Here is a 27,935-nt window from a genome sequence, read left to right as displayed (position 1 = left end):
AAGATCGATCTTTTAACCAAAAGAATCGATTTTCTGAAGAATCGAATCGAAATCGAACACCCCTAGTCAAACACACATGCATATATACGCACCATAAACTAAACAAAAAATAACCTGAAGTAACCTATCCTGTGTTATGTTGATTTTCTACAATTGCAAGTTGTTCATTACTGTAAATGCCATAATATATAAAAAGTAGAAAAATATCTAAGAGGTCACAATGTATTAGATTATATTTGAAATACAAGCGGACAATATTTTACTATATTCAAAAGCAATATCTTTAAAAAGAACCTCACTTTATTGTTACTCTATACAGTTTACAACACGGAAAAATGAATAGATTACGTTTGTGTTTAAACAATCTGACAAACATAAAGTCTGTGAATTACGAGGGTAAAACTTTTATTGAAATTTTTATTGTATTTTACATATTTTAATTGTAAGCATAGGTTGCAGGTACTTTAAGCGATGGGTATCTCCAACTCAAGTACAAATAACCAGTAGAAAAAAGAAATTACCTCCTCAGCCTATACCTAACCGCAGTACTTTCATCGACTGGAATAGAGACGCGGAACTGTATGCATTTAATCAGAGGCTTTCGGAAAATTTTCAACCTGAAAAATTGAGTCGAGCATTTGTACATAAATCGTACATATTCAGAGAAGAACAGAAGCAAAAAGAAATGGGAATACAGGAGCCTAAGCTCGATATAGAACATAATGAAGATTTGATCGAAAGTGGAGGAGGAATAACTTCTAAGGCTGTGTACAACTACTTAAATACATCTTTACCACATGTTCCTGTATCCGTAATTCTGTACGTATAAAGATACATTGAATATGAATTATTTCGATGTACTATTCCTGGAATATTTTATAAAATTATTCTCTGTAAGTGTATCTAAATAAAATTCTGTGTCAGGTCGCTCCACAATTACCTCATGTCTCAAAAGGTTCTGGCAGAGGCAGCTTTACATATTGGAACGAAGGATATTATTCTGGCCGCTGTTTGTATATATGAATCGTATTTCTGCTTACGAATGTGCTGAATGTTGCACGTATTATGCGGTGCACCACTTCATTTCCAGCTTTTTATTTCATGTTCAGGATCACCCCCCAACAGAGGAAACATTGGCTAGAACATTTTTAGCGCTTGTAGGAGCGCTTGCCGAAAGTGTCGATATCGATCACACTAGTACTTTCGTTCGAGATTTTCTGATAGTGGGATTAGCAGAAAAAGATCTGAGCGAGATTTGGAGTCCACCTAATCCATTTGAGATGTTAAACGATATCATTTCTAAAGAGAGAGGAACAACTGTGGAGCCAAGAATGATTGGGCATGCCGGAACAAATACTATTCTGTCTGCTTATGAAATTGCAGTTTATTCGAATAAACAATTTTTAGGTTCAGGTAAAAGTTTAGATTAATACCAAAGGCGATAATTGTAAATGTCTTGTAACTAACAGATAATGGTTTCAGGATTTGGGCAAACCATTGAAGAGGCGAAAGACGTGGCTGCTATGAACGCATTGTGCAGAATGTTTGGTTTATTAGATTCGAGTCAACCGTTACGATTTAACACAAAAATAGACATGGCTTCTTGAAAGTGGTTATTTTATGGTACAAATTACGCGTTAAGCTTGTAGAACACTAAGTATTAAATCAATAAACTATTTACTTAACAGATATAATATAACAATTTGCAGTTGTATTATAATTTGTGTCCTATGTACGAAACGCTGATGGTGTCTGTTCGTACTTACTACTTTCACTTTTTTAGGAGCTAAAGATTCCGAAATCATTGACAAGCAATTAACATTTGTTCTTTTCTACTTCAGTTGTCAACCGAATTATTTTCTTATTAATTACAATTCGTATTATATTACACATGGTATGTCATTAGCCAGGGTTGCCAAATCAGGCCTGATCTTTTGCTGGAGATTTCAAGTTCGTTGAGGATTGCAGTGGGGGGGGGGTAGGAGTGAGAGAAAAAAAAGGGCCAATAAGAAAACAGACATCTAAAATTCATTATAATAATGACTTTTTATAAAGGAGTAATAATAATAATAATAAAAGAATTATTAGAATTTGTTACAGATTTTAATAGTGTTTTATTTTTGTATGACATGCTACACCAGTGCAAGTGCGTGCCTGTCGAATTCGCTAATATTCTCTATTCTGCCGGAGATTTTTATTGTGCCTGCATGAGGCTGGAGGCAACGGTTCAGAACCTGAGACTCCGACTGAATGCCGAAGATCTGGCAACCCTGTTCATTACCAATATACCAATAATTGAAGATGAGGGAAAAGTGAAAAATGACTGCAATGTATTACAAGTTATTTGCGATTTTAATAGAATAATATAAAATGTATACAAGTCTGACGAAGCTTACAGTGCTTATGAAAAGAGACGAGAAGACAAATAAAGGAACATGCATTCTTTCTCTACTTTTCTTCATAGGAATTAAAGGACTAAACTTGTAAACGGAGGATTAATATTGTAACCAATGAGGTTTTGTCTATATGCGATTGTTACTAATTGATAGCTTTTATCAATAATGAAACAGTTATGGTTAATTTCGAAATATATATTTTAACAGAATTTCCTATTTAACACTTTGCAAATTTCACACACTTAGAAGTAAAATGCGATAAACGACTTTTATCAATTTACCACGTAATTTAGGTTAGACGTACTTAAATACATCGTAAGTACATCTTGCACCCTACAACTTTTTTACTTTCGGGTATCTGGCTGTGTATCATACAATAAATATGAAAAGTACAGCGATTAAGTGAAAAAATGCAACGAACAAGATCATAATAAGCAAATTTTGCAACTATGAATTCATTAAAGATAGAGAAGAAAAATACCATTGATCAAAATGCAAAATTAGACGGGAACTTCTTGAGCACTGTAGGTTATATTATCCTATATAGATGTGTCTGGTGCTACGTACACAACGAAAAACTGTAGGTATAATAATAGTGTTACTAACGAACTGAAATCTTCGTTATAATGGAATAATTGAAATTTACGTTGTCTATAGAGTTCGTATAAAGTGATATGTAACAAAACATAAGAAAGAGGTCACTGTTCTTAGTACCAATGTACGTAGAATCTAGAATTAGTAGCAGGTGAAACTATTCAAAATAATGAATTTTTTTTATTGGTGATTTATTTGTACTTTCTTAATTCATTCGTACTGTTATATTTTTTTAGCTTCTTTTTTCACGAAATATAAGTTACAGCGCTAGATAGCATACCATCCCAATATTATTTATTCTCGTAAGTATAACAAACTGAATTGATTGATTTACCAAAATTTTATAATAAATAATAATAGTTGCCAAAGCTTGCATTTAATATCAACAAAACCTCTCTCAATATCGATAAATGTAGGCTCTGCAATCGTGCATTTTACAGAAAGTTGACCTCACCACACAAGCCTATAATTATGCTCTACGATGAAATTAAGATATTAAAAAGTTATATAGGTATGTCATACCCCCAAAATATAACAGTTACCTTGTATGAAACAAGTAACTTGTTACTTCACTTGCCGAACTTGCGTTTGTGTTTAACATTATTTCGCATAAAATAGAATATGAATGGTTTGCATGTGTATCGTTGAGAAATTGAATGAAATTATTTTAAGTGCTGGAACACTTATGCAAGCCGCTGAAAAATTTTTCTATATCGGTCGCAGGTATAATATTGATTACTTATGATTCATGCTATCCCCTTTAAGGTGGTTCATCCTTGTTCCCATCCGCACTCCACCGCACCGAGTTTCCGCCACTTCTACCTCCTTCTCCCTCTTTCTCCCTCTTTCTCTTTCCCTCTTCCATTTTTGTTTCTCTTTTCGTATACTCGCCACGGTTCTTGTCCCTCTCCGTTTCTTTCGCGCTTTTATTCTTTCCCTGTCTATCGTTCCTTCTTTCTTTCTCGCTTATTCACATACACGTACACACGTGTGCTCGCGCGCGCGCGCGCGCGCATACATTCACGCGTACAAGATATACGCATTCGCACGTATTATCCCACTACTTGCTCTATTCCTGCGTGTAACGACTCAATGGCGCTGCCACACCCTTTCGCCCATCGAGAGTAATCAGTGTTATTGTTTTATAGTTCCACTTCTGTTATTGCTTCTCAGCAAAACGAGCATAACGTATCGATTAGCAATATTTAGAGACTTTGTGATACGCAGTGCACGTTCACACCAAGAGAACAACAGAAGAGGAGGAGCGTGATTTCTATAGAGGAATCGTGTTAAAATGTATCGATAATCAAGGAATGGTACAGAAATCGATTTGCGCGCTGCATGCGCCCCTGGGTTCCCGGTGCCCGGGCTCCGTTTCCCAGACATCATATTCCGCTCGTCTCCGAGCACATGTAAAATTTACAGAATGCGATACGATCGCGTGATCGTGAAGAATAAAGGAATAGTTGAACGCTTCGTCACTAGGCGGATCCCTAAATATTACTAGATTCGTTCATATACGTGTTGAACTTGTGCTTTAATCGAGTATAGTTTTGGGGTAAAGCCCTTTGAATTCCGAATACTATTACCATTCGTTCTTTGTTATGTGAAATCATTTTGTACGATCCTATAGGTTACTAAAAGTTATTATAATACTTTAAAAAGAATATATTGACTTCAGGTCGACATCCAAAGATTATTAACCAAGGTCCGTTTTTATTCATCATACAATGCAATAATCATACAATATACGCTGGCAAAACAGCCGAGCATGCGGCAGCAACGCGCGCAACGCATCGCGTCGGGATGGACAAGAGACGCATCTCTCCGTGCGCGTATAAACATATGCATTTGGAAATGCGCTAAACGTTTTTCTGAAATCCCAAGAGATCGGTGGAAAACTTCGTAGCCTGCTTAAGACTCGGTAGCTCTATCGTTCTCTCTGGCGTGGTGTTTGGCCCCCTCCCCTCCCTTCTCTCTATCTCCTCCAACTCGGTAAAACGGGATTCTTTCCTTCTCTGGTCTGCCGTTCTCCGTGCACTTCGTGTGTTGGTGGATTGCCTGGCGTCCGTGAAGCCTTTTGCGACGTTGCCACACGTACTCGGACAGTAATGCATCGTTGCCGAGGCCTCTTGTATTCCCTCACTCTTTCCCTCTCGTTTGGGTGTGCTCGCTCGATCTCGCACTAACCTTAGGTCGTGCGCAACCAGGATCAACCGTGTCCCTCCACCGCCAACGGCCGGCATCCCTACCCGACTATTCACAACTCCCCCCGCCCTCTCTTCATTTCTGTACTCGTCTCTACTATACCCTTCTCTCTTCCCTTCTGCCCGGCTGCATGGCATCGAGTTTGCTTGTGCCCGATGCAGTGCCGTACGCACTTCAGTCTCCGCTCTGGAACAATTTTTTAGAATTTAATAGAACCATGCAGAGGTCAGAAATTGTAGGGCTCACCTGAAATACGATATTCATTTTCTTCTTTCTGTTTAATACAGCAGGATCAGATCTATTTAGACATGGATAGTAATTTTGTAGATTATGAAGCGATGCATATGGAGTAAATTATGGAATAGGTATGTTAATGTGCAAAAATATCGTTGCAAGCTTTATATTCAAGCACACGTTTAGACGCGCGATTGCATACAACTGGGTACAAATTGTTGTTTGAAACATAATTTATGGGACTGTATTTCTGCACGATGTTTTCGTAACTTTATTATTGCAGGTTGGGTGTATAACGGTAAATAATTGTAAATCGTTTTCATACCATAAGTAATTTTTCCTATCATGCTCCATTAATCTTACGGCTGGTATTGTATACAACTTTTGTGAAATAAAAAAGTATTACCAATATTTTATAATTCTGTATTGAATTGTTTAGCATTGTCGTATGACGTAAGGATATAAAGTATGGGGGAAAGTAGAAATTTAGCGCTACACTATAGCAGAGAAAAGATTTTAAAGTTCACGCTGGAATCGCGGGTTTAATGCAATTCGTGCTTAAAACAACATATAATATTTATATACCGTCATTCGATAGAGTAACCTAATGCGTACGTAACAGCTATTATGTATAACATATACAGACCACCATGTATGCCAAAAATTTACCATATTTTTTTCTACTACATGCATACCTATCTATCCCAGTTTTCGTTTCAAAGCTATCGCCTTTAAGTCGCGGAGATCTTTCAAGACGTATGTACCTATGTATGTATTTCGCTTTCTGCCATGCCGTTAACATACAGAATCAGGTGTTCCGTATCTTCAAATTTCGTTTGCAATAAATGAAAGACATTCCGTCTTGCCTTGCACAGACTCTCGACGATTTTGGCGATCGGTTTAATAAGACGTGTGAAAAATATGTTGGAGAAATGTGGGGAGAAATGCGCGGAGGGCAATGGACGTGGCACCAACGGTGCCACGATAAAACGGTCCTGGGCTAGTGTAGACCTCCGTCCCCCGCGAGGCTACGTTGTCGGTCGGTTCGGTTGCTCGCTCGTTCTCGTTCGTTTTCGCCCCACTCCGGGATCGCGCGTCCCCGCCACCCTCCCTATCGTCCTTACGACCCCACCTGCCCCGCATCCAGAAACTGTACCCTCACCCCGCCAAGCATTGAATGCCCCCTCCCCCTAGCCTCTCCGTGATTCCGCCTTGCCTGCTGCCAGCCAGCCGTCCGTCCTTACGTCCGTCCGTCCACCGTTTGGGATCTATGGTTGTGTCGGTGGATTTCGTGACGTTAACCTGGCGGCCCTGAAAACGGTTGGACTGACCGTACGAATTCGACTAACCCGTCGCGTTTCGGGTCGCGAAAGAACGTGAGAGACGCGAGTGTGTGTTTTTTAATCACCCGTGGCCGCCGCACCGAGAGAGGAAATTATGACCACAGACTACGCTGTATAGTTCGGGTAAGGGAGAGTAGAGAAATGTGTGGTGAAACCAATGAGCCGATACGTTCTCTCTCGTCTCCGTTGAACGTCTCGCGACGAGCTTAAACCGTAGGATAGTGTGTTCGGCAGAGAAACGTTGGTGCACAGTGGAGAAATTCGCCAAAATCGTACTCCTTTCTGTCCCTCACACACATAAACGCATCCATATCGAGCACACACTGTACGCAGCGTGACACACGCGACCCCTTCCATCCTCTTTTCCTTCGAACAATATGCGTGAGCATACGTAATTTCTCATTTTCATTCTTCTTGTATTTATATACATATATATATCACAAAAGTACATTGTAAAGTGCATTCTACTGCCCTCCTTTTCTCTCCCCCCTTTGCCCACTCCTCTTTCTTCTTTCTCTCTCTTCCTCTTTTCTCTGTTTATTTTTCGGTTAGGATAAACAAGGAGAAGGATAGCGGAAGAAAGAGATACAGAGGGTGGGAGGGAGGGAGGGAGGGGGGGAGGGAGAGAGAGAGAGAGAGAGAGAAAAAATGGCTATTTCTGCACCTGTATCTAAGCCTAACCATGGTTTATCCACGATGGTGTGTGTTCGTTGCACAGTGTGTTGCAGTGAAATATGTATTTCGATAGCATCTTGTAATCGAGGACGATTACCGTAACGTGTGGCTGTGTGGTGTTGGTCGATCCGCAACGCGTTCGTCGTTGGTCGTCGTCGTCGTCGTCGTCGTCGTCGGCGACATTTGAAGTGCGTTTTAATCGGTCGTCGGTCGCTCATCGATTCCATGTAGCAGCCCGCTCATTTCCCTGTTCTGCTTTTTGCGATCTCTCTACAAGATCTCATTCGTTCGTAGCTGTCGCGTCTACGTCGCCACATACCTATGCATTTCACTGTGCTGAAAAGGTTATCGAGAATATCGGTGTTTACGAAGTGTATGTTCCATAAGTGTCCAAGTTACCGACCGAGAAGTGATGCTTCTGCTGTTTTCCCGTGCCGCCTTGTTGCCTGCGTATTTTAGAGACTCTGGTGGTGTGTCGTGTTCTTTTGTACTCGTCGACGATTTTTAAAGGTGTTGCCCCGATCTCTACTGTGCTTCTGGTGATGCGAAAGTTTTTCCTATTCGCCTGGCCCACGTTTCCCTAATGGATGTTCCGGAGCAGTGTGAGAGAACGTGCCTGGAGAGTGTTCAAGATCCTGAAATAGCGGGTCTAATAATAGGCGATATCTCGTTCCAACCACTTTTCGTGTGAACTTGAAGATAACAGCGCAGCCGTGTGATTAATTTACGAAAACTCAAGAAATCGTACGTATGTTACATAATTGTTACATGTTCGAAAATGTGCTTGTCGCGATGGACGGCTGGTGAATTTGACGCGCGATCGCCTCTCTTTCGTTTCTTTATGCCAAGGGAATACGCGAGTCGAGCAGCAACTGTTGAACCGTTGGTGACGTGTCGTACTTTCGGATCGTCGGCTTTATACGCTCCCTTGCAATATCTGAACGCGGCTAGTAATGATACGCTTTTATTCCACAACATTTTCTTAGACTCGCGATCACGTTGTTGTTGTTGTTGTTGTTGTTGGTGGTGAATTTATTAACGCACTTATATTCGACCGACGTAATTATCAATAGGCGTGATATGAAATCCCTTTTTTAGTAATAATAAAAAAAAATTAACAAGGAAAGATGAATTTGTCAAATTGTCGCATATTGTGAACAGTAGCTGTTCAAATTGATTAAAACCGAGGACATTTCTCGTTGCGTTTCTCGACTGTAGATACACGATTCCGTTGCACGCGAACCCGGTAAGCCTGAAGGCTGGTTTTTAAAAATCACCTCGTTTGAGGACAACGACTATTTAATTTTGAGTACACGCCCACCGTTATGTAAGAGAACTGTGCACGGGAATCGAGTATACCTTATCAGTTATCTGCAAAGTACTTTGTACGGGGAGAGAGGAACAGTTTCGACGCTGCGGCATCGATGTTCTATGAACAATCGCCTTGAATTTCTACGTTGAAACGTTCACGCTTAAAGCGTAATACTTACCTAGGTATTCGAACTCGTTGTTTTCGTTCTGTTTGCGCTGAACCCTTCTCCTTTTCTCGTTATCTCCCTAAAGACATCTTTTTTAAAATCGCGTTTTTGTTTATTCAGAACTGATTAGACTTGGCGAGGAATACTCGAGTCAAATGAGCCATTTAATTTGAGAAAACGACTAAAATTGTAATTTTAATATTAATTTTCTTTTTCCGTTTGGGAATTTTAAACGAGTCGAAGGAATAGGATGTGTTGGTATAAACATAAGGTTCTTTGCGCAAATGCACAATTCTCTGAATATAAGTTTTTACAAATGCATCGAAATCTCGGGAATTTCGATTTTTTCTTGCTTGTACGATATCTTTCCTGCATTTTTTATTCATTGTCGTAATTCCTTGGAAACGTACATCGATTTATTTATACGAGAAAAATCAGAGAAATATGCGATGTTAATTTTCATGTTAGCTATTTCATACAGAATTATCATGGCACAAAGTTGTCCGCAGATCAAATTTTACCCATTTTACATTATGCGTATTTTAAACTTCGATTTCGTTTTATATATTTCTTACTGCTGTTATCTAATTTTTCTGTTTTACTTAATATTTCATACATTTAGTTGAATGTTTATTTAAAATCATGCGAGTATTAACAATCTAAACAGCATTTTTATTGTAGTTTAAACGACAAACTCGTTGTCGATGTTTTCTACGCGCGAAAATAAAAATTTAAAACGACTATAAGAGAATGTAGGTAGTGTCTCGAAGAAAAACCTTTTCATTTTACAATTTCTAACGTTTCGTATTGCGTCTGGACCAAGTATGCACTTTTTATGCCCTTATATATAATAATGTCTCAAATTCCTTATGCATTGAAGTTTAGACACTTTTACATTACTAAAACAAAAAAGAAACAAGAAAATTTTGTAACTATTCATACTTTTGCTTCCCGTTAGATCGTTGCAATTATAAATACCGATTTATGCAAAATATAGATTATTATATAACAGTTGCGTAACATGATGAAATAACATTAACAAATTCGTAAAATAGAATTAAATTGAAAGGTTTTTAGTAATGTAAAACAAGAACGAATTTAGGTGTCCCTAAGCGTTTTTACCCAACTATTTTACGTCTGCTTAGTTAACGACGTCTATAAGCGTCCAAAAAGTAGTGTTAACTATTTTTGCAAAATGTTTTTTGGGAACTCTTGCCTACATCCGTCAAAGTCACATCGATTGTAGCGTATACGTTTTTTTTTTTGTTAAAATACATAATTTCCAGAAATGAACTTCACGATGTAATTATGTGGACATTGCATTGCAATTTCGAAACTAAAAAGTTAGGTCACCTTCGGCTACTGCGTTTTTAATTTTCACTTAATAAAGTAACTTCGATATCACAAGATTTCGCATCGTCATTTCTGTTTTGTTGATTATAAAAGTCATTCGATTAAAAATTATTCATTTCGCTTAGAAACAAGTTTCATATTTCGATTTGTAGAAAGGAAGGGGGTATATACGGTAACGTCTAATTTATTAAAAAGGAGACTCAAATGAATCTGACTGTAGGAAAAAAACATATGTTTGTTTTTACTAGCTATAGAGGAATTTAGTTAAAATGGTTTTATTTAATTCTAGCTGACCCGTTACCCGGTTTCACGCGGGAATTATTTATGACGCTTAAAAAATAAAAAAGCCTAAACAAAAAAAAATAAATTGCATATAATCTAATCTAGGACGCATGTAATGTATATTCAAAATTTCATTGAAATCCGTTCAGCCATTTAGGCGTGAAAGAAGGACAAACAAACAGACAACGTTTCACTTTTATGTATTAGTAAGGATAAGGATACTCTGCATACGTGCAGCGTTCTACACATGCGAAAGATACTAGGCTCGGAAGAAACCGGAATTGCCCGAAAACTTGGAGTATTTTGAAAAAAACTGGGTGGCTTGAAAATTTGTTTACTTTAAGTTACTCGTCTAACCTGAAGTCGCTGAAGTTTTAGTATTAGTTACAAGTGCGCCTAGCTTAAAAGCGTCCCTTTTTTCCCCGTAGTTTATAAATACCGTTGTTTACGTAAATTTCTTCACAAAGCATACAGACATACGGGGGAAAAAAACTGACACTGAATTTTCAGTACATGTACATGCGTGTTTTCCTTTGTTTCGAGTCATTACATGATTCCCATTGTTCTTCATTGGCATACAGAATGCAAATCAGTTGTTACTTTTATGGTTCCCTTCCAATAACACTGCTGTATGCTTACAACACTATTTACATACGTACGTTATGGGCACTGCTTTAAATTAACAGGATACCTGAATATGATCTTCCAGTTTCAATCGTCACCATCGACGTAGTCTCCTTCAGCTATCTAAACCCCTGCTTTCGGATAGTTTAGTAATAAATTAAAGAACGTGTAATTATCGTTACAACGAAATTTCTTAGCAGATTTCTCGGATGTTGCAAGAAATTCAGCTGTGCTACTGGAAATCGTATTTCACGGTGCGAATAAACCTCTAGTTGTCCCATAGTCTACGAATAGGGAAATAATCGATTGTAGGTACTTTCTATGATTTTACTTTATTCCTGGGAAGTACTGGGTACATTGTTGCATTGAGAGTGTTTCCTGTTAAATAACACGCGCGACAGAAAAATCTTTGGAATGGTTATAGAAGATTTCAGACGAACGGTATAATCTGTACGGAAGAAGGTATGATCTATCGCTTCGCACTCGCCCTTTTTACGCGTTGACGCGCTACAAAACTACACAGTCTACGGTTCGGTTTGATTCGACTCTTCTCGGTTCGACTCGGCTGGCTCGACTTTGAGTCACAACGACTGCGGAGCTATCGACCGTTCTAGGTTTAGCGAGATAATAATAATTCGGACGGAATGTATTCAGCGGGAATGAAATGAATTCCCGTAGGCTTTTACACTCCGTTGTGTTAGATATTAGCTATAGAGAAGCTAAAGGAGGTCTCGGTAGAACGCAGTATTTATCAGCCATTTTTACCAGCAGTGCCCCCACTAATTCCATTGGCTGCTATGTGGATATTTAGATTAACGAAGATCGCGTTCATATGCAATAACGATGGAAGGTATATATTTCAAAAATTCTGGAAGAATGTAGAAATCGTAGTATCGTATTCTAAATTGTGCACTCGGGTGTCTTCTATCGGAGTCGCGTAACACTATACGGTATTCCATTTACTTCGAAGGAAGCACTTTTGTTATTTTTAAATTTAGTCACGTTAGCTGTGTATTTAGAATAAATATATTTCTCCAAGATTTTTCGTGACTTTTTTATAATCGCGTACATACCTATATTTAATTAGAAATACTTACTCGTATTATTCATAGAAATGTCACAAAGTGGTCAACTGTTCTTTCATCGCTGTGCACGCATCTTGAGAAGTATTTAGACAGCTTATATTGTTAACGCTTCTTTTTACCATTTGGTTACGGCGGAGTTGGCTGCCACTACGCTGTCGCTGTTGGGGGACCGCATGTGCACACTGCCGCGAACAGTCTAAAAGGCCGCACAGACGTTACAATTTTTCGTGCGATAAGTTCGACGAGACCAGTCGTACGTCGTACGACGGTTTGACCACAGACGTGACGACCTATCACACGTCAAATATTGTCTGGCCATAGTTATAATCGCCCCCAATTAGTCGCCGCGCACACACACACACAACGCGCGCGCGCGCGTTGTAATCTATCATACGTGAAGCAGATCTTACACTAGGCTAAAAACTATCGTTCCAGCTACTACAAATGCACGGTGAAGAGTCAGTGGCGGATTAAGAGGGGGGGGGGGCCTCTCCCTCGAGGGAAAAATACTTATTTTAATTTGCAAAATAATTATTTTAACTTAGCAATATGAGAGAAAATATGATAAATTGATAAAAAAAAACACTTTTTCGTTTAGCAGGAAAATATTATCGGGAAAGGTCCCTGGTTTATTTCTCAGGCCTACGCTCCCTCCCCCGTCCTAAAAAAAAATTCGGATTCGCCCCTGCGCCCCCCGCCCCTCCTCATAAAAATTTTGGATCCCCGCCCCTCCTAAAAAAAATTTTGGATTCGCCCCTGCGCCCCCCCTGCCTCAAGAAAATTTTGGATTCGCTCCTGCCCCTCCCCCCCCCCGAAAATCCCAAATCCGCCCCTGTGAAAACTTGGCCCAACTTTACATGGTGTGCACCTGCTTCACGAACGCTTCTCTATGTACATATCGTGAACATGGCGTTAGAATTGAGCCGCACCGCAGCCTCTGCCATAGATTATATTCCCGAATTATTGTAGAGGGGCGATCGCGAAGCAGACACGAATCATATAAAGTTTAGTCGTGCATTTGTGCTAGTTGGAGCGATATTTTTTTAACCATGTATATGACAGGTTTTATGGATGCGCCACCATACGACCGCATCGTACGACACGCTGTACAGCTGGCTCGTTCGATTCTAGCTGCATTAGCACAAATGCACGACTCCGAGTGGCTCAGCTTCACATGGCCGGTATCCGTTTTGAAGAATATTTCTACAGTATTTTGTGCATACGACCTGGGCGAGGGTCTGCGGCGTGGCTTTGTTCCAAACAACAGTCACGAAATGTTGCAGAAATGTTCGGCGAACCACTCGCCGCCGTGCGTTCGCATTAGTCTCTATACTCTGTCTACAGCCTGTACTCTACAATGTAGACTCTACACGGTACGGCTGTCGTTCAGACCAGTCGTATCCGACTCGTACGAAAAATCGTAACGCCTGTAATCCTTCGTGTCTCCTACCGCATCGTAGCATGCGATTTACTGATTTTTCTGCTCGAGTTAGTTTAAAGTAATGAAGGAAAGTGGTGGCATTGAACACTCAAATATTTGTGGGGAGGGGGGTGTCGCATATCGGTTCTGCATTATACCGTCAAGGACCCAGTTCCTGATCACTTAAGAGTAACTACCGCGGGTTTTTAAACGTCTAAAGGGAGAACTTAACCAAATTTAAAAGATTGTTTGTTATTTCAGTAAATCTACGGTCTATTTTTAATTTGGTATAAAAAAGTGCACACGTAATAATTATTATTTTATAATTTAACTTTGAAAGTGAAAAATGCAAAGGGAGCAGTTTCTGATCACCTTCGCACGTTTTACTATGAGCCATCAAATTTTGCGTATAAATTTCAAAATACTTCATAATTAGTTAGTAATTTGTTCGAATAAATTTGTATCATAATGGGCTTATTATTTGCTTTATTTTCCTAAACTGATCAGGAATTGGGTTCTGATCAGGAACTGGGTCCTTGACAGTAGGTAGTGGCGGTCCGTACGCAGTGGTAGCCTCAACTGTGTATAGTGTCCGTTAGCATGCAGAGATAGATTCGCAGAACGCCACTGTAGTGATCACTATTAGCGAAAGGGTAAAGTCTGTAGGTAGCATATTTCTTTGTACGAACGCTTTGTTCCCAAGGCATATCGTAATATTTGCCTAGGTGCATTAAATCTGAACTTCCAAATAATAAGATTGAAGCTGAATTGTAAAGGTTGTTTTTAATTTTATTTCATCAGTTAAACTTATTTCATACGAGCGTACCTACAGATTTTATTTTCAATTTCACGTACATTTTATAATTTTGCTTGCGCCAAAAGTGTTTGAGATTTTTTCATAATTAAAGGGAAAAAGAGATGATGAAGCAAACGCAGCGAACGCTACTATAGTCAGGATAAAAATAACGTCGTTCAGGACTACTAAACGGTTACCCCCATCATACTGTGTTTTTCTAACTGTTTACGAGACTCGGGAGACTTGAATTACGAAAATGGCAACACTGTTCAGTGTTCACACTAGACCACACTCAACTTCCTTATCTATTGTTTTTGCTATTCCGCGTCCAAATGAAATTTCAGTCGTATGTACGTACATACAGTAGTTAACAAATTAGCAATTTTTTTTATCTGTTTTCAGTTTACAATGAATTTCAACTTCTACTTTATTCACAATTGAGGTGCCAAGTGGAAAGCATTCACATGCCACATATGCAAAAATTTTTCGTTTTTTCGTACTGTTCATTCGCTGCTGTAATGTAGTGAAATTCCACCACCCCCTAATATACATAACACCATGTACATTTCACCGGGCAGAATCATATTAAATTTTCTTCACACTGAGAAAAACGAAATGCGTAGTGAAGAAGACACGTGACCTAATAAAATTAATTTTTATGCTAAAATTTGACAATAGTTGTCACTTATCATCTAATTCAAATACCGTTTCACATACCTAATTACAATTATATTTCGTGCCGCATTTACTACGAAAACAATTTTTCCTTCAACTTGCTTTCCTCTAAAATTATAAAACGGCATGCGCCTGTTTTCCACTAATTGTAAGAAGGCGCCTCAATTTTTCCTTTCAATTTCTCCGACGATTCATTCCTTATTTTTCTAACATCTATCGTGTCTTCAACTTTTTTAAGTCGAATTTCTATTTATATGTATATATTTACAAACAAACCAGCGGGCGTAGCCGTGATGGAGACACCGGTTCTCGTTAGATCACCCAAAGTGTTGTTAAGCATCACGGGGCGGGTGCTGGGGAAAGATGGGTGACCGCGGGACCCCACCTAACCTTTTTCTCTCGGTGCGGCGCTGCTGCTGAGACCCCGAAGGAGAAGAGAGAGAGGAGGGAAAACAGATAAAGAAAAGAACTGAGACGAGACTAAACTAAACTAATATAGTTCGTTGGGCAATATAATAAAGCGAGATAGGCTTCGAAACGCCATCCTGTTTAACAGGAAAACAAAAATACAACACAATTACTACTGTTTACAAACAAAACGAAATGCAATAAATGTAATATAACTTTGTAAATTAAAAATTATCGTTCCATCATTTATAAGGCATACATAGTCATATTCCGTCGCGTTACGAGGTGAAAGACCTCGGTCACGATCTATGTTGACGTCAGAATCTACGAACGTTATACCTAATCAATAAACATGACACGAATATTATCTCTCGTATTTTGAATTGTACAACAGGGCAACCGGCATTTTTAAGTTATTGCTATTTTACCGCATCGAAACTATATGAACGAACTCTTCTTTAATGCAACGCATTTGGTACGCATGAGAATCCACTGCAGTATTCTTTACTGCGAAGATCGATCGTTTCCGTTGCGTGCGCGGTATAGCTATTACCTAAGTGCGTATCCTGATTTCGGACGCAATACACATTTGCGTTCGCTGTCAAGAAAATTTTGCGAATTTTTAATTCCCAAGTCTGTTAAGCAATTTGATATTATAATCTTCCCTTTTGCTAATTAAATACTAGATTCTAAGTAGTTACATATATTCAATGTTAATGAATTCCGTCTAGAACGAATGAGCATGATTTAAATGGCATTCGACGTAACTGATCGAGGCACTAACGCATTTCTCTTCTGAATGTTCAGGCTGGTTATGTCGAAAGCTTACCTTTATTATTCTACGTATAAAAATTTATTGCTTTTACAATCAATAGCATATACAAAGTAATATAATTTTGTTACTTTATCCCTGTTGGTTTATAATTTTCTATTCGTAACAGACGTATTAAACGTTTCGAAATTTGACTTTCCGCAGCCGCTCTTTAAGTTCCTGTCACGGAAAATGTAACTAAATAGGTACCGTCAAGGACCCAGTTCCTGATCGCTTAAGAGTAACTACCGCGGGTTTTTAAACGTGTAAAGGGAAAATTAGAACAAATTTAAAAGGATTTTTGTTATTTTAGTAAATCTATGTTTTATCTTTAATTGGGTACTTAAGAAAGTGCATAAATAATAATTATTTTATAATTTAACTTTGAAAGTGAAAAATGTGAAGGGAGCAGTTTCTGATCACCTTCGCGCGTTTTACTATGAGCTATCAAATTTTGCGTATAAATTTCAAAATATTTCATAATTATTTAGTAATTTGTTAGAATAAATTTGTATCATAATAAGCTTATTATTTGCTTTATTTTCCTAAACTGATCAGGAATTGGGTTCTGATCAGGAACTGAATCCTTGACGGTATATGTGCATACTGAACGTGCCACAAGTGCTGGAACACATCTCTCACAAGAGTTTGATGTATTTTCACACTTAGCTCTTAACAATAATGACTCATGAACGCGACCACACCTTTTCCATTTTTATTGTCCGATCACGCGCAATTCTCGCTTTCGTCCTTAACGGTATGAACATTTGGATTAGGGGCTTTTGTATCTTTTTAAATAGTCCCTCTAACATTCTCTTGGTTGACCCACTTGTTATTATGACATTTCGTAATCCCGTTAACAAAAATGAAGGTTAATTGCAGCTTCCGTATTAATTTAAATAATTTGTTTATAGCCCCCTGGATTATTGATATTAAATCCGGCGGCTAAATGAATATGTGTTTCAGTATTTATCTGCCACTGCTTCTGTGGCAATGAGTAATTAAGCTTGATAACAAATTTAAAATGTATATTTCAACGTTTTCCCCGTGTATGATTTTATTTATCCATTTTGATGAAGCAATGAAAACAATCGGTCGAAAAAACGAAATCGAGTTGTTGACAGGCAAACGACCTTAATTATTTCACAAATGGTAAATTGCCAACTTGAATATTTTTCATCGCATACAATGTTCATAGTTGAAATCTGCGGTTGACGTCCAATAAATCTCCTCACTTTCATATGACTTTTCTATTAAATATATTTCTATCTCCAGTATGATTTTTTCTTTTAATATCTCACAAGGGAACATATCCCGAACCCGAAAATTCAAAAGATTCCGAAACTTCGTGAATATGTAGGGAATTTCCTCCCGATTACAACGGAATTTTTGTTTGCTGCCCAAATTCACTCTAAGGGGGTGTAATTGACCCCTGAAAATCCGGTTATTTTCCAATTTTGTGTTATAACTCATGAAATATAAAATAATTTTTTTGCCAAAAGCTAGATCTAATTAAAAGAAGTAACTTTTGTCTTAAAACTTTTTTTCTATCTCTCACAGTTCGCGAGTTATAACACAAAATCGGAAAATAGCGGAATTTTCAGGGGTTAATTTCACCCCCTTCGAGTGAATTTAGGCACCAAACAAAAATTGCGTTGTAATCAGGAAGAAATCCCCTGCATATTCACAAAGTTTCAGAATTTTTTGAATTTTCGAGTTCGAGATCTTCCCTTGTCAGTTACAATACTCTTCCCTCAACTTCTAATTAACTTCCCTCCCCTTCAATGGGAATGCTCTAATGTACGCTCGCATTCATGTGTTTTAAATACGTTATTAATTATAATGACAATTTTTTAAAGTTCGAGGAGTAATTTTCGAAGAGATAGCCGGCAGCCTCTATTTAATTACGAACTATAAAATTAGTTTTAATTTAAACTAAGTATATAATCGCATGAGCATTAAAGGCACAAACTTATCAGTGAATAACATTTTGCTTATAGGAGTACTGCCGGGCCACTGCCGTTGCTGCCAACCTGAGAAGTTCGCGCCATCGATAATACGAGGGTGTGCCGTGGGCGACAAATTTCTGAAGATACGACACCGCGATGAGAGCACTGGCTGTGCATTAAGAAGATATAACGAAATGCACGTTCTATTCCTTTGACAAGAAGCTTATTACCCATGGGACGGATGGGAAGAAAGTGCAGAAGCCAAGGAGCACCGGAATAGCGGAAGCGAGTGAAAGAAACGAGTGAATACCTACCATAAACTTGGAAAAAGAATACCATTGACTCGGGTGTATCTCGCGTCGCGACAGTTGACCCGCGAACATGTATGTGTTGGCCCGCGCGTATGCGCGCGCGCGCGTGCTGGGACTCGTGTGATGTAAAAAGCCATCGGCGGGCTGTGTTTCTCTCGGGCTCTCTGCCATCTTGCGTCCTTCTGTTGGCGGCGCTGGTTCACGTGCGCGGGAACCGGACAGAGTGCGTACACCACACACGCACCGTCGTGCTAGCGAGCGAAAGAGCTAGCGAACGAACTGCGGAATATAACGGTTCGTATCGGCGACAACGCACGCGATGAAAGCGAGCTCGACGATAACTTTGCATCATCGCCGCAGTGATAATGATTGCCGTAGTTGTGGTAATAACATCAGCACCGTATACGTCATTAACTTATAACGACGATGATTTTAACGAGAGATCGCGCGAGTGGAATACAGTAATGTGCAAGTTGAGTGCCGGCCACGCGACAGTGATGAGATTCTCGTGTACCCGTACTAATTACGAGTGTCAGTAGAAAGAGGGATAGAGAGAGAGAGAGAGAGAGAGAGAGTGAGAGAGAGAGGAGGAAGGGCAAGAGCGAGAGAGAGAGAGAGAGAGAGAGAGAGCGAATGAGTGAGTGAAAGGTGTGTGTGTTTGTGTATGTGTGTCAGAGAGCGAGAGAGACAGCAAAGAGCAAGAGACGGCAGAGAAGGAAAGAGAAAGATATAGAGGCCAAGACTCGGAGAGCGGGTCAGCGAAAGATATGCGGACCTTTGTGCGAACAGCTGAACCGGAAGTAGTGAGAACAAGTGGAGTGCGTCGCGCTCCGCCTAATCGGTGATAGGGTCACTCGGTTGAAAAAAAAGAAAACAGAAATCGTTCCCGACGGCTACGCGGCGTTGCTCGTGATCACCTTTTCCTTCCACCCCCTCCCTCGCCCCCCTTCTTCCGCCCCCCCCCTCCCCTTCCTCCACGCTTTTCGTTCGCCCTCTCTTTTTTCCTCGATCGCCTGAAACAACTCTTGTGTGTTCAGTTTCCGATGTTCTCCATTGGCTATCGAACCGGGCTCCCTTTGTTTCAACGATACGTAATTGAAACGTTGGCGAAGGGATAATGCAAACGAGAATCCGTCGCGTGGTGGCCGCGTCGCGTTCCCCGTCAATCATGAAGGTACATATTTCTTAAGCGTTGCTGCTTAAATCCTAGGGCTTCTGAGATCATCCGGGACACCATCCTGAAATGCATACGGCTCTTTCGAAACAGGCGGAGTAACGTAGCAACGAAAGACAGATATTTCTAACAAATATCTTTCTCTCGTTGCTAGGCTACTCCAGAATAGCGTTTAGAGTGTATTACTGTCAGTCAATAATATTTGCACACCGTTCATACGTAACAGTGACAGTTCACCAGCAATAATTGATCAAAAGCGGTGGAGTAGAGTTTAACGTGCTTAAATAATCCGTGAATGGGTACCTGGAGATATAGTCGCGACCTCAGAAGTCCGCATAGGTTAAGTAACATGCTTCATGAATACGTGCATCCTCTGTACGCCACATTAAAAATAAATGCAAGTTATAAAGGCAGTCGACAATATTTGAACGCACGATTGTGAGGGTTGAATTTTTTTTGCCAGAACCAACGCAGGTAACTTCGAAAATCGATATTTGAATTTCCCACGTTAATATGACACTATGAGCTGCCCAAAGAATTACCGGGGACCGGGGGGGAGGGCGACAATAGAAAATTCTTAAGCATAGATTCGTTAGTGCGGCGTATGATATTTTTAAATATTTTGAAAAAAACCACCGAACGTGTGTTCTAAGAGAAAAATCTGGATCAAAATTGTTCGCGACCCTGGCAGTCGGCGTTCCGTGTCCTCTTTCACGAGAAACGTGCACATAACAAACAACGCGCGCGTGCCCTTTACGCGCCGCGTTCGTATTCGGCCCCGCGACAAAGGTCAACGGCAAATCACTAATCTCATATTTCTACGACTGTTATCCGCAGAAATCGTCGCTGGAGCAACGGGGCAAGAGAGAGATATCGAGGATCGGTTGTGTCGCGAGTGTGACGGTGGCACGGGTCGTGTAAAGACGAACGCGTGGAAAAAGTGTTTATAGCGCGCGTGTTGGGGGAGAAGCCGAGGCACCGACTGCGAAGCAACGAGAAAACATGAAGAATAGAATACGAGTGCGAGCAGAGTGAAGCAAGAAAGAAATGATAAAGAAAAAGAAAGAGGAAGTACAATAATATGTTGTTGTGTTCGAGCGTGTTCCGCGAAAGTTTTTAAAGCCCGTGCGAAATTTATAAATTGAAATCCACCTACATAGAAGTTGCGTGTGTGGGTGTGTGTTTGTACACACACACGTATGTGCACGCGTACGTATGTGTGCGTGAACGCGCGCGCACACGTACGTGATTTTCAGTCGAGACTGAGACCAGTGAATAATTCGCTCGCGGATCAACCGCTCGTGGGAGAAATTCCAGATCCGGCTTACCTTCCACAGCTGACGTCATTACCGGTAAGTTGTTTTTCCGCTACCAACCAACCTAACCTCACTTTTTTTCCACTTCTCTTCTAATCGCGTTCATTGTTGCCCCCACTTCTTTTTTTTTTATATGCAGGGCTCGCAGTACAGCTCTTACGTGCGATTTTTAAGTAGATTCATAGTTGTGTTTTATACCATGCAAAGTGATTTCCTTTGAGAGGATATTCTCGTCTAGAAGATAAATTTTTTGCCTTTCTTCAGGGATGATGCATAAAAAAAACTACGCAGTTTTTACCGGTGAGCATTATCCACGCGTATTTATTAACATTTCAGTAAGTTATAACAACAAAATTCAGCCATCTGTAATAATAATTAATGGAGATACGTATGCGTGGGTTCTACTTAAAACGGTGTTTTTCATAACGGCGTACACAGGGCCGGCCTTCTCTATAAGGGGCCCCGGACGCAGGAAATATGTTGGGGCCCCAATCAATTTCGCAACGGCAAAACAACATAATATCTTTTCAAGAAAAAAAGGATAATAATAATAATAACGAAGAAAAACAAATAAAAGAAATTGACAAATAAATATTAGCATATTTAAGTATATGACTTTTGCTATTGCCGTATCATTAATAATATTAGATTATTATATTATTATATTAGAAATTATATTCTAATTTAATTTTTGACAGTCCACGCATACCATGATATGGTTATCACACCACAATTCTAGCGTGTCCGTAGTATTGCCAGTTCTGTGCGAGAGCGTGAAATTCAAGTCGATTTATAAAATTAAATTAACATTAATGAAATAAAAAAATTTCCTTCCAATTTTTTCTTTTCTCGTTTCTTTTTTTTCCTTTATCTGGGACCCCTGTACAGCTCGGGGCCGGGTGCGCCCCCTCCCCCGGGACGGCCTTTGGCGTACACGATACATATCTCAACTGCTAGTGGACTAATGTGACTCTTTCAGAAAACATATAATTCTGGCTAGTAGCGGAATCAAGTTGAAATAATTTTTTTTGCTTTGTTAATTTTATGTTGAAGTACAGTGTTTTAAGAAGCAAACAAGATTTAAGAAATATCTCAAAATTTTTATTAAAGTTCTTTAAATAGTTGTAACAAAAACTCAGTCTTCTGAATTTCGACTTGGTTATAAAATTTGAATAGCAAAAATTAGTCTTCTTGATTCAGCAACAATATGAAATTGAGATCGATATCAAAAGTAGATGCTATGAACTTATCAACGAACGCACAGAAAACAATTCGTAACAACTTTTTCAAAACAATACTCAAAGAATTTTCCTAAAGTATTTTCCATACATAGGCACTTAGAATCATCAGTAGGGTTAGTGAAAGGTTTTGGTGTTTTATTGCACTTGGTCGGTTATTCCCCCGCCGAAAGGTACCTAGAACGGCGCGGTACAGTATTGCGCAAGAAAAAAGATATTTTCGCAACTTGTGCCTCTGTGGTAAATTTTACCCAGCAGCGCCTCCCGGCGAGTTAAGTTGAAAGTGTCAATAATGGTGGTTCATCCACAAATGTCATTAGTTAACAGGTCATTACCCCTATTATCTACGGTGTTACAAATTAGATAACGTTAGTGGTGTATTAGATACTTCGTTATTCCAAATCACCTACAGTATTATGCTGTAGTTCCTCTGCTATAGTATTACAATTGGCACGTCGAACGACTTCCGACAAAAAAAAATAATTTTGGCACTTACAGTGTTTCTGCAAGGACTCTTCAATTATCGTTGAGCGGTAATGTCCTGAAATCGTGATTCAAGGTTCGCGCGTTCGAATCTCGTTTGTGTGTGTGTATTACTAATTTTTTTTTTAATTTTACTTCATTCTACATTTTTTTATTTTATTTTTTAAGAAATTTCGCTTACTAATCTGCATAATTGGTTTGCATTCATTAATGTAGGTGTACCGTTTCTGGCCACTGCACTGTTTTTTGCCATTTGCATAATTGTCTTATTTTTAAATTGCTCGCAGATCATTACTATGTGGAGAATTTCACATAATAAATATTTTGATTAGTATACAGCCAGATATACAGTGACTCGCATTAATATTCGGACACTTTTTAAAATCGCATAACTTTTTTCGAATTGGTCCAAACGACTTGAGTTTTTTTGAGAAGCTAGAAGGATTAGTTTGCTAACCGACGCGTTTCGTCGTTTTGAAAAAAAATGTATTTGGTTGGAATAGCGAAAAGAATAGTAAAGGTCGATTTTTTAACTTTTTTTTTCATTTTCCTTTTATCTGATTAATTTTGGACAACTTTCTGCAGAAAAACAAAGCAGAATAACCTAAAGACTTTAATTATAGGAAAATTTTTTAAAAAAATTAGCCGAATACTGCACTACAAGCACGTGAAAAAAAGTTTTAGGTTTGATGCGTAATATACAAAGCAAAATGCAAAAACCGAGGCATTTATGTTCCTATACCTCATAGTCTAAAAGTAATGTACATAATACCACAAAATTATTTAATTACCTGAAAAATAAGAAATCAGCTATGAACAATATCTAACTTTAAACGTAAACGTAGAACTCTGGTAATAGGGGAAGGTGGGGCAAGATGGGGTAGTTAAGGTTTGATGATGAATAAAACACAGATTTTCATAATCAACTAATCAATTTTATGTCTGAACCATTCTTTGGTAATAAGTCTTTCAGTTTAACTGTGAATCAACCTAAGTTTTACAGGTTTCAATGGAATAAATACAAAAATTCAGAAAAAGTCGTTTCTCCCCATCTTGCCCCACGGGTGGGGTAAGATGTGGTACCAATTAAAAAACAATATATATATATAAAGTAATTATTTATTGGGTTGACAGAGGAGGCACACATGTATGGCTTCGTCGTCCTCATCTCCTACATAAACACAGGAGAAATGAGCCCATTTGCCACATACTTGGCAGCTTATCCACCTCTCCACAAGGGAATCAGTTCTTTGGACTAATTAATAGAAAAGAAGTATCATTTTTCTCGGTCCGTCTTCCGTCTGTAGTTTTTAACCATCCTGGAACAATGAGAAACTTTGATTCTTATTTCCAGGTAATAAAAATGAGAGTCACCCCATCATGCCCCTTCTCGTCTCACTACAATCATATGAACACTGCCCGAAACATTATTTACAAAAGTATAAAATAATATACGTACCTTATAGCCAGCTAAATTCTGCCTCAGAAACACACATATATATACCGGAGATCTTCTTTATTATTATATCACTGTCACGGGTGCTAAAAATAAGGAAAAGGTAAGGGAGTCCCAATAAATTATAAATTCTGATCTAACTTCGTCACGCGTCCACATGTTTAATTGATTCGCTGCTCACTGACGGCGCCGATAGCGACGCATCTAGCGCGTATGCTCAATTTTAATTAGTGCGTTTGTATCACGAGATACGGGGGCACCTCGTCTTGCCCTCCCCCCGTCTTGCCCCACCTTCCCCTACTGAAGAAAAAAGATGTCGCGTCGCTGGAATACGTTGCTGAGGACCATAGTATTTATTTATTTCTCCATCGTTAGTGCAGTCAACTAACACTAGAAGCGAGATTTAGCTTTCACCTACATTTACAATAATCATGATGTCTCCAAAATTTATGTCCGCTCATTTTCAACTTCACTCCAGATTCACAAAGTTTTGTTAAACTCGGTAATCCCATAGCTTTAACCTCTGTTTGTGAGAGAATAATTTTATTTTAAATATAATTTTCCTTAGCACAAGATGTTAGGGATACTTACATTATGGATGCGTAACTGTGTATGTACCTTTTTTTATAAATACAGGGTAAGGGTACCCCACAGATTTTCATACAGACTTGGGCAGTGTAAAAATAATACGAAAAACACAAGTCCATGACTTGTGTTGAAAAAAGTTATAATAAAAATATGAAATGTGACGTTTATGTACAGCTGAAGTAGATTTGTATCACTCATAGTTGAAGTGGAGACATGAATATTGATAAACACTGTACGACGTGGTACTCTTCCATTAGGAAACCCTTGCCAACATGCATATCTTCTTTCGAATATACTTTTGGCTGTTTGAAAACTGTAAACTTCTGCTTCACGACTCACAAGGGGAGGACACCATGTGGTAGACACCGATTTTGATGAGCCTTGGCACGATGGATCTATGTCGAAAATAAGTAAATGGGTGTCCGAGCGTTTCTGCCGATGGGCCTTAATAATAGAGATATTTACATGGAAATTATTAAAAATTTCATAGTGGCCGTGGGGTTTTAGTGGATAAAAATCACACACTACCCTGGCGCCCGCGGGAGATTACCTTCTGGAGGCGTTGGGGTGCCTTTTGAAGATGTTTCCACGTTAAAAAAAAACTTTATAAATTTTTTTTAACGTTTAAAAAAAAAAGCTATAAATTATTTTTTTTATAATTTTTTTTTAACTCGGGGAAATCTTTTAAAAGGCACCCTGACTCCTTCAAAGGGGAATCCCCTGGGGGCGCCAGGGTAGTATGGGATTTTTATCCATTAAAACCCTACGGCCACTAAGAATTTTTTAATAATTTCCATTATTAAAGCCTATTGGCTGAAACGCTCGGACACCTATTTACTTATTTTCGACATAGATCCATCGTGCCAAGGCTCATCAAAATCGGCGTCTACCACATGGTGTCCTCCCCTTGTCAGAACGCAACTAAAAGTATAAATTACTATTAAAGGGTGGAATTTGTGGCCGTAATGAATCGTTTCAAAACAATAAACATACAGCTTGTATCAGCAGATAGCATAAATATTAGTCATCTATTCTTGCCCAGTTACACACTACAAGAGTAAGGCCGTAACCCGTTCCTTCAAATTTCATATACCTTTTTGTATGCTTTTAATAATGTACTTATTTATTGTCCCATATTTAGAAGACATTTTCGTTTTATTTTTAGTCGCAGAATACAATGGGGAAGTTCGTAATGTATGGAAATCTGTAGGACACCCTGTATATAGGATTAAATATTTCGATCGGGCCATAGGGTATGTGCATTTACTAGATAATTATGCGGTCATTTTCCGATTAATTCTTCAGAATTATCCAATCGTTAGGTGTGAAAGAAATGGTGTTTCAAATCTACATATGTATAGGACAAATCGAAAAATTGATATTCCTTGTGTTAAAAAAATCGAAAAGCTTTTCACGCTTCGTTTTCAAAATACCACTGTACCTATATCGGGGAAGAAAATGTTAAAGGACTACAGTTCGTTGGGCAATATAAAACGATAGGTTTTGAAACGCCATCCTGTTTAACAGGAAAACAAAAAATACAAATACATATATACGATTGAAAATTCAGCTTTCGTTTTCCGGCGCGCGCAACATAAATTTTAGGCAGCTGGGCACGTGTCAAAAAAAATTAACACTTGTTCCCAGAAATTATATCAGATAAAGTTAGTCAAATAAATCAACCAAAGAATCTCTACGAGGCGACATATACCCAGGAGGCGAGAAAGTAGGATGGATTTAAAGAATTTTTTTCGATGGAGAAATGTTTTTATCAAATAAATGTTTTTGTCTGCAAAATGTGAAATTTTCATTAAAAAAATCGGAGAAAAAGCTGCGCGGTAGCTGTTTCCGTACATTTTTTTTTCAGAGAAGGCGCCTGCGGTAACCATCATATCCTCGCTGTTTTTCATCTGAAACAAGAAAGGAAAAATTATTCTTAAATGCGAAAAGTGTCTGAAAAATAAACGGTGCATGGAAACAGCTACCACGCAGCTTGTTCTCTGAATTTTTTAATGAAAATTTCATATTTTATAGGCAAAAGCAAGACCTTTTTAATGTATATAATATTTCTTTGGTATTCTCCATGGAAAAGAATACTTCAAATTCGTCCTATTTTTTCGCCTCCTAGGTGCATGTATGCGGCCCCTTAAGAATCTTAAATTCATAAAACAATAAATTTCATAATAGATGTATATGAAGGTTACTCGCATTCTGCGTTCTATAAAAAAATTATATTGTTTTTATATTATTATTATACTGCATATTGTGCGTAAAGACGAACTGTGTGTTAAATAATACAATCATATAAAGGTCATATTAACAACCATATAAATGTCCTATAAACTAATCCAAATTATATACAATGTAATGAATATACAGGGTGTTCGATTCTAATTGGGACATTGGATAGGATTGGCTTTAACATAAAAAAGTAATTACATCTAATAAAGTACCCGAAGACTAAGTAAATTACTGTTAAAGACTTGAAAACGTTGAAATCTTTCTCAAACTACATTAAAAATCGATAGAACCTATTCTGCAGCTTTCATTTTTATTTTCGCGAGAAGTCGTGTTACCTTCAATTATATCGCAATTTTAACCGATACTCTGTATATTCGTACACTGATTAGGAGTTACAGACTGCATCGGAAAATGGATAGGTGTGTTCGTGAGGAACGTGTAGCGGCGCATCTACACATTCTCGAGTCTTTACTCACAAAATCGTCGGCACTCTCACTTTCGATGCTACAGTATAGATTACAAACAAGGTGTTTAGACTGAGATTTACGGCCAAATGTGATAAAGTATATAGTAGGTACACTGGGAAGAAATATAGTACTTTTCAGAGAAAAGTGGTGCGAAATAAAACTACATTAAAATAACCACATTTTATTTTTTACACGTATATATTTTTGTACATTTTGCGTTATTAATTAATTTATTGTCTTAAAAACAAATAGGTATGTCGAAGGTTTGATTGTACTGGAAGTCCAAATTAACATATAGGTACGAGGAACTCAGTTTTTATGAGAGGTAGA

The 27,935-nt window shown here is 38.6% G+C and overlaps 4 protein-coding genes across 12 annotated transcripts in view; 2 read left to right on the top strand and 2 right to left on the bottom strand.

Annotated features, from left to right (window-relative positions):
* Positions 1-26,338, bottom strand: part of LOC143368675 (WASH complex subunit 1) — a 56,399-nt gene extending 30,061 nt beyond the window's left edge. Inside the window, exon 1 of the mRNA XM_076811649.1 lies at positions 26,329-26,338. The gene's annotated coding sequence lies outside the window, so the exon portion shown is untranslated. The remainder of the gene's footprint in view (positions 1-26,328) is intronic.
* On the top strand, positions 91-1,704 carry Mrpl44 (mitochondrial ribosomal protein L44). Of its 2 annotated transcripts, XM_076811829.1 has the most exons (6): positions 132-194; positions 337-396; positions 453-819; positions 925-1,009; positions 1,110-1,413; positions 1,483-1,704. In XM_076811829.1, the coding sequence occupies exons 1-6, from the start codon at positions 137-139 to the stop codon at positions 1,605-1,607; spliced, it is 999 nt and encodes a 332-aa protein (XP_076667944.1). In that variant the 5' UTR covers positions 132-136; the 3' UTR covers positions 1,608-1,704. The 2 variants fall into 2 exon arrangements, with proteins under 2 accessions (XP_076667952.1, XP_076667944.1); XM_076811837.1 differs by having other exon boundaries at positions 91-396.
* Positions 2,577-7,698, bottom strand: LOC143368788 (uncharacterized). Its single transcript, XM_076811865.1, has 2 exons — positions 7,548-7,698; positions 2,577-5,384 (listed from the first exon to the last, which is right to left on the bottom strand). The coding sequence occupies exons 1-2, from the start codon at positions 7,631-7,633 to the stop codon at positions 4,853-4,855; spliced, it is 618 nt and encodes a 205-aa protein (XP_076667980.1). The 5' UTR covers positions 7,634-7,698; the 3' UTR covers positions 2,577-4,852.
* Positions 6,613-27,935, top strand: part of Smr (nuclear receptor corepressor smrter) — a 93,782-nt gene continuing 72,459 nt past the window's right edge. Inside the window, exons 1-4 of one of the 8 annotated variants that reach the window (XM_076811533.1) lie at positions 6,613-6,898; positions 18,383-19,216; positions 19,285-19,816; positions 20,654-21,168. The gene's annotated coding sequence lies outside the window, so the exon portion shown is untranslated. Of the gene's footprint in view, positions 6,899-8,055; positions 8,195-18,382; positions 19,217-19,273; positions 19,817-20,653; positions 21,169-27,935 lie in introns of those variants that run through there. The other 7 variants (XM_076811559.1, XM_076811550.1, XM_076811542.1 and 4 more) reach the window with 7 other exon arrangements.

This window comes from Andrena cerasifolii, chromosome 1, assembly GCF_050908995.1.
Source record: "Andrena cerasifolii isolate SP2316 chromosome 1, iyAndCera1_principal, whole genome shotgun sequence".
Taxonomy (NCBI): Eukaryota; Metazoa; Arthropoda; class Insecta; order Hymenoptera; family Andrenidae; genus Andrena; species Andrena cerasifolii.
This window is presented reverse-complemented; position numbering and strand designations above follow the sequence as displayed.

Excerpts from the sequence above, each read along its gene's own strand:
- Mrpl44 (XM_076811829.1), top strand. The coding sequence starts at position 137 with ATGTTGATTTTCTACAATTGCAAGTTGTTCATTACTGTAAATGCCATA. Across the intron at positions 397-452 it reads AAAGTCTGTGAATTACGAGG|GTTGCAGGTACTTTAAGCGA; the intron begins GTAAAACTTTTA and ends TTGTAAGCATAG. Across the intron at positions 1,010-1,109 it reads AGGATATTATTCTGGCCGCT|GATCACCCCCCAACAGAGGA; the intron begins GTTTGTATATAT and ends TTTCATGTTCAG.
- LOC143368788 (XM_076811865.1), bottom strand. The coding sequence starts at position 7,633 with ATGTCGCCGACGACGACGACGACGACGACGACGACCAACGACGAACGC. Across the intron at positions 5,385-7,547 it reads CCACACAGCCACACGTTACG|AGCGGAGACTGAAGTGCGTA; the intron begins GTAATCGTCCTC and ends AAATTGTTCCAG.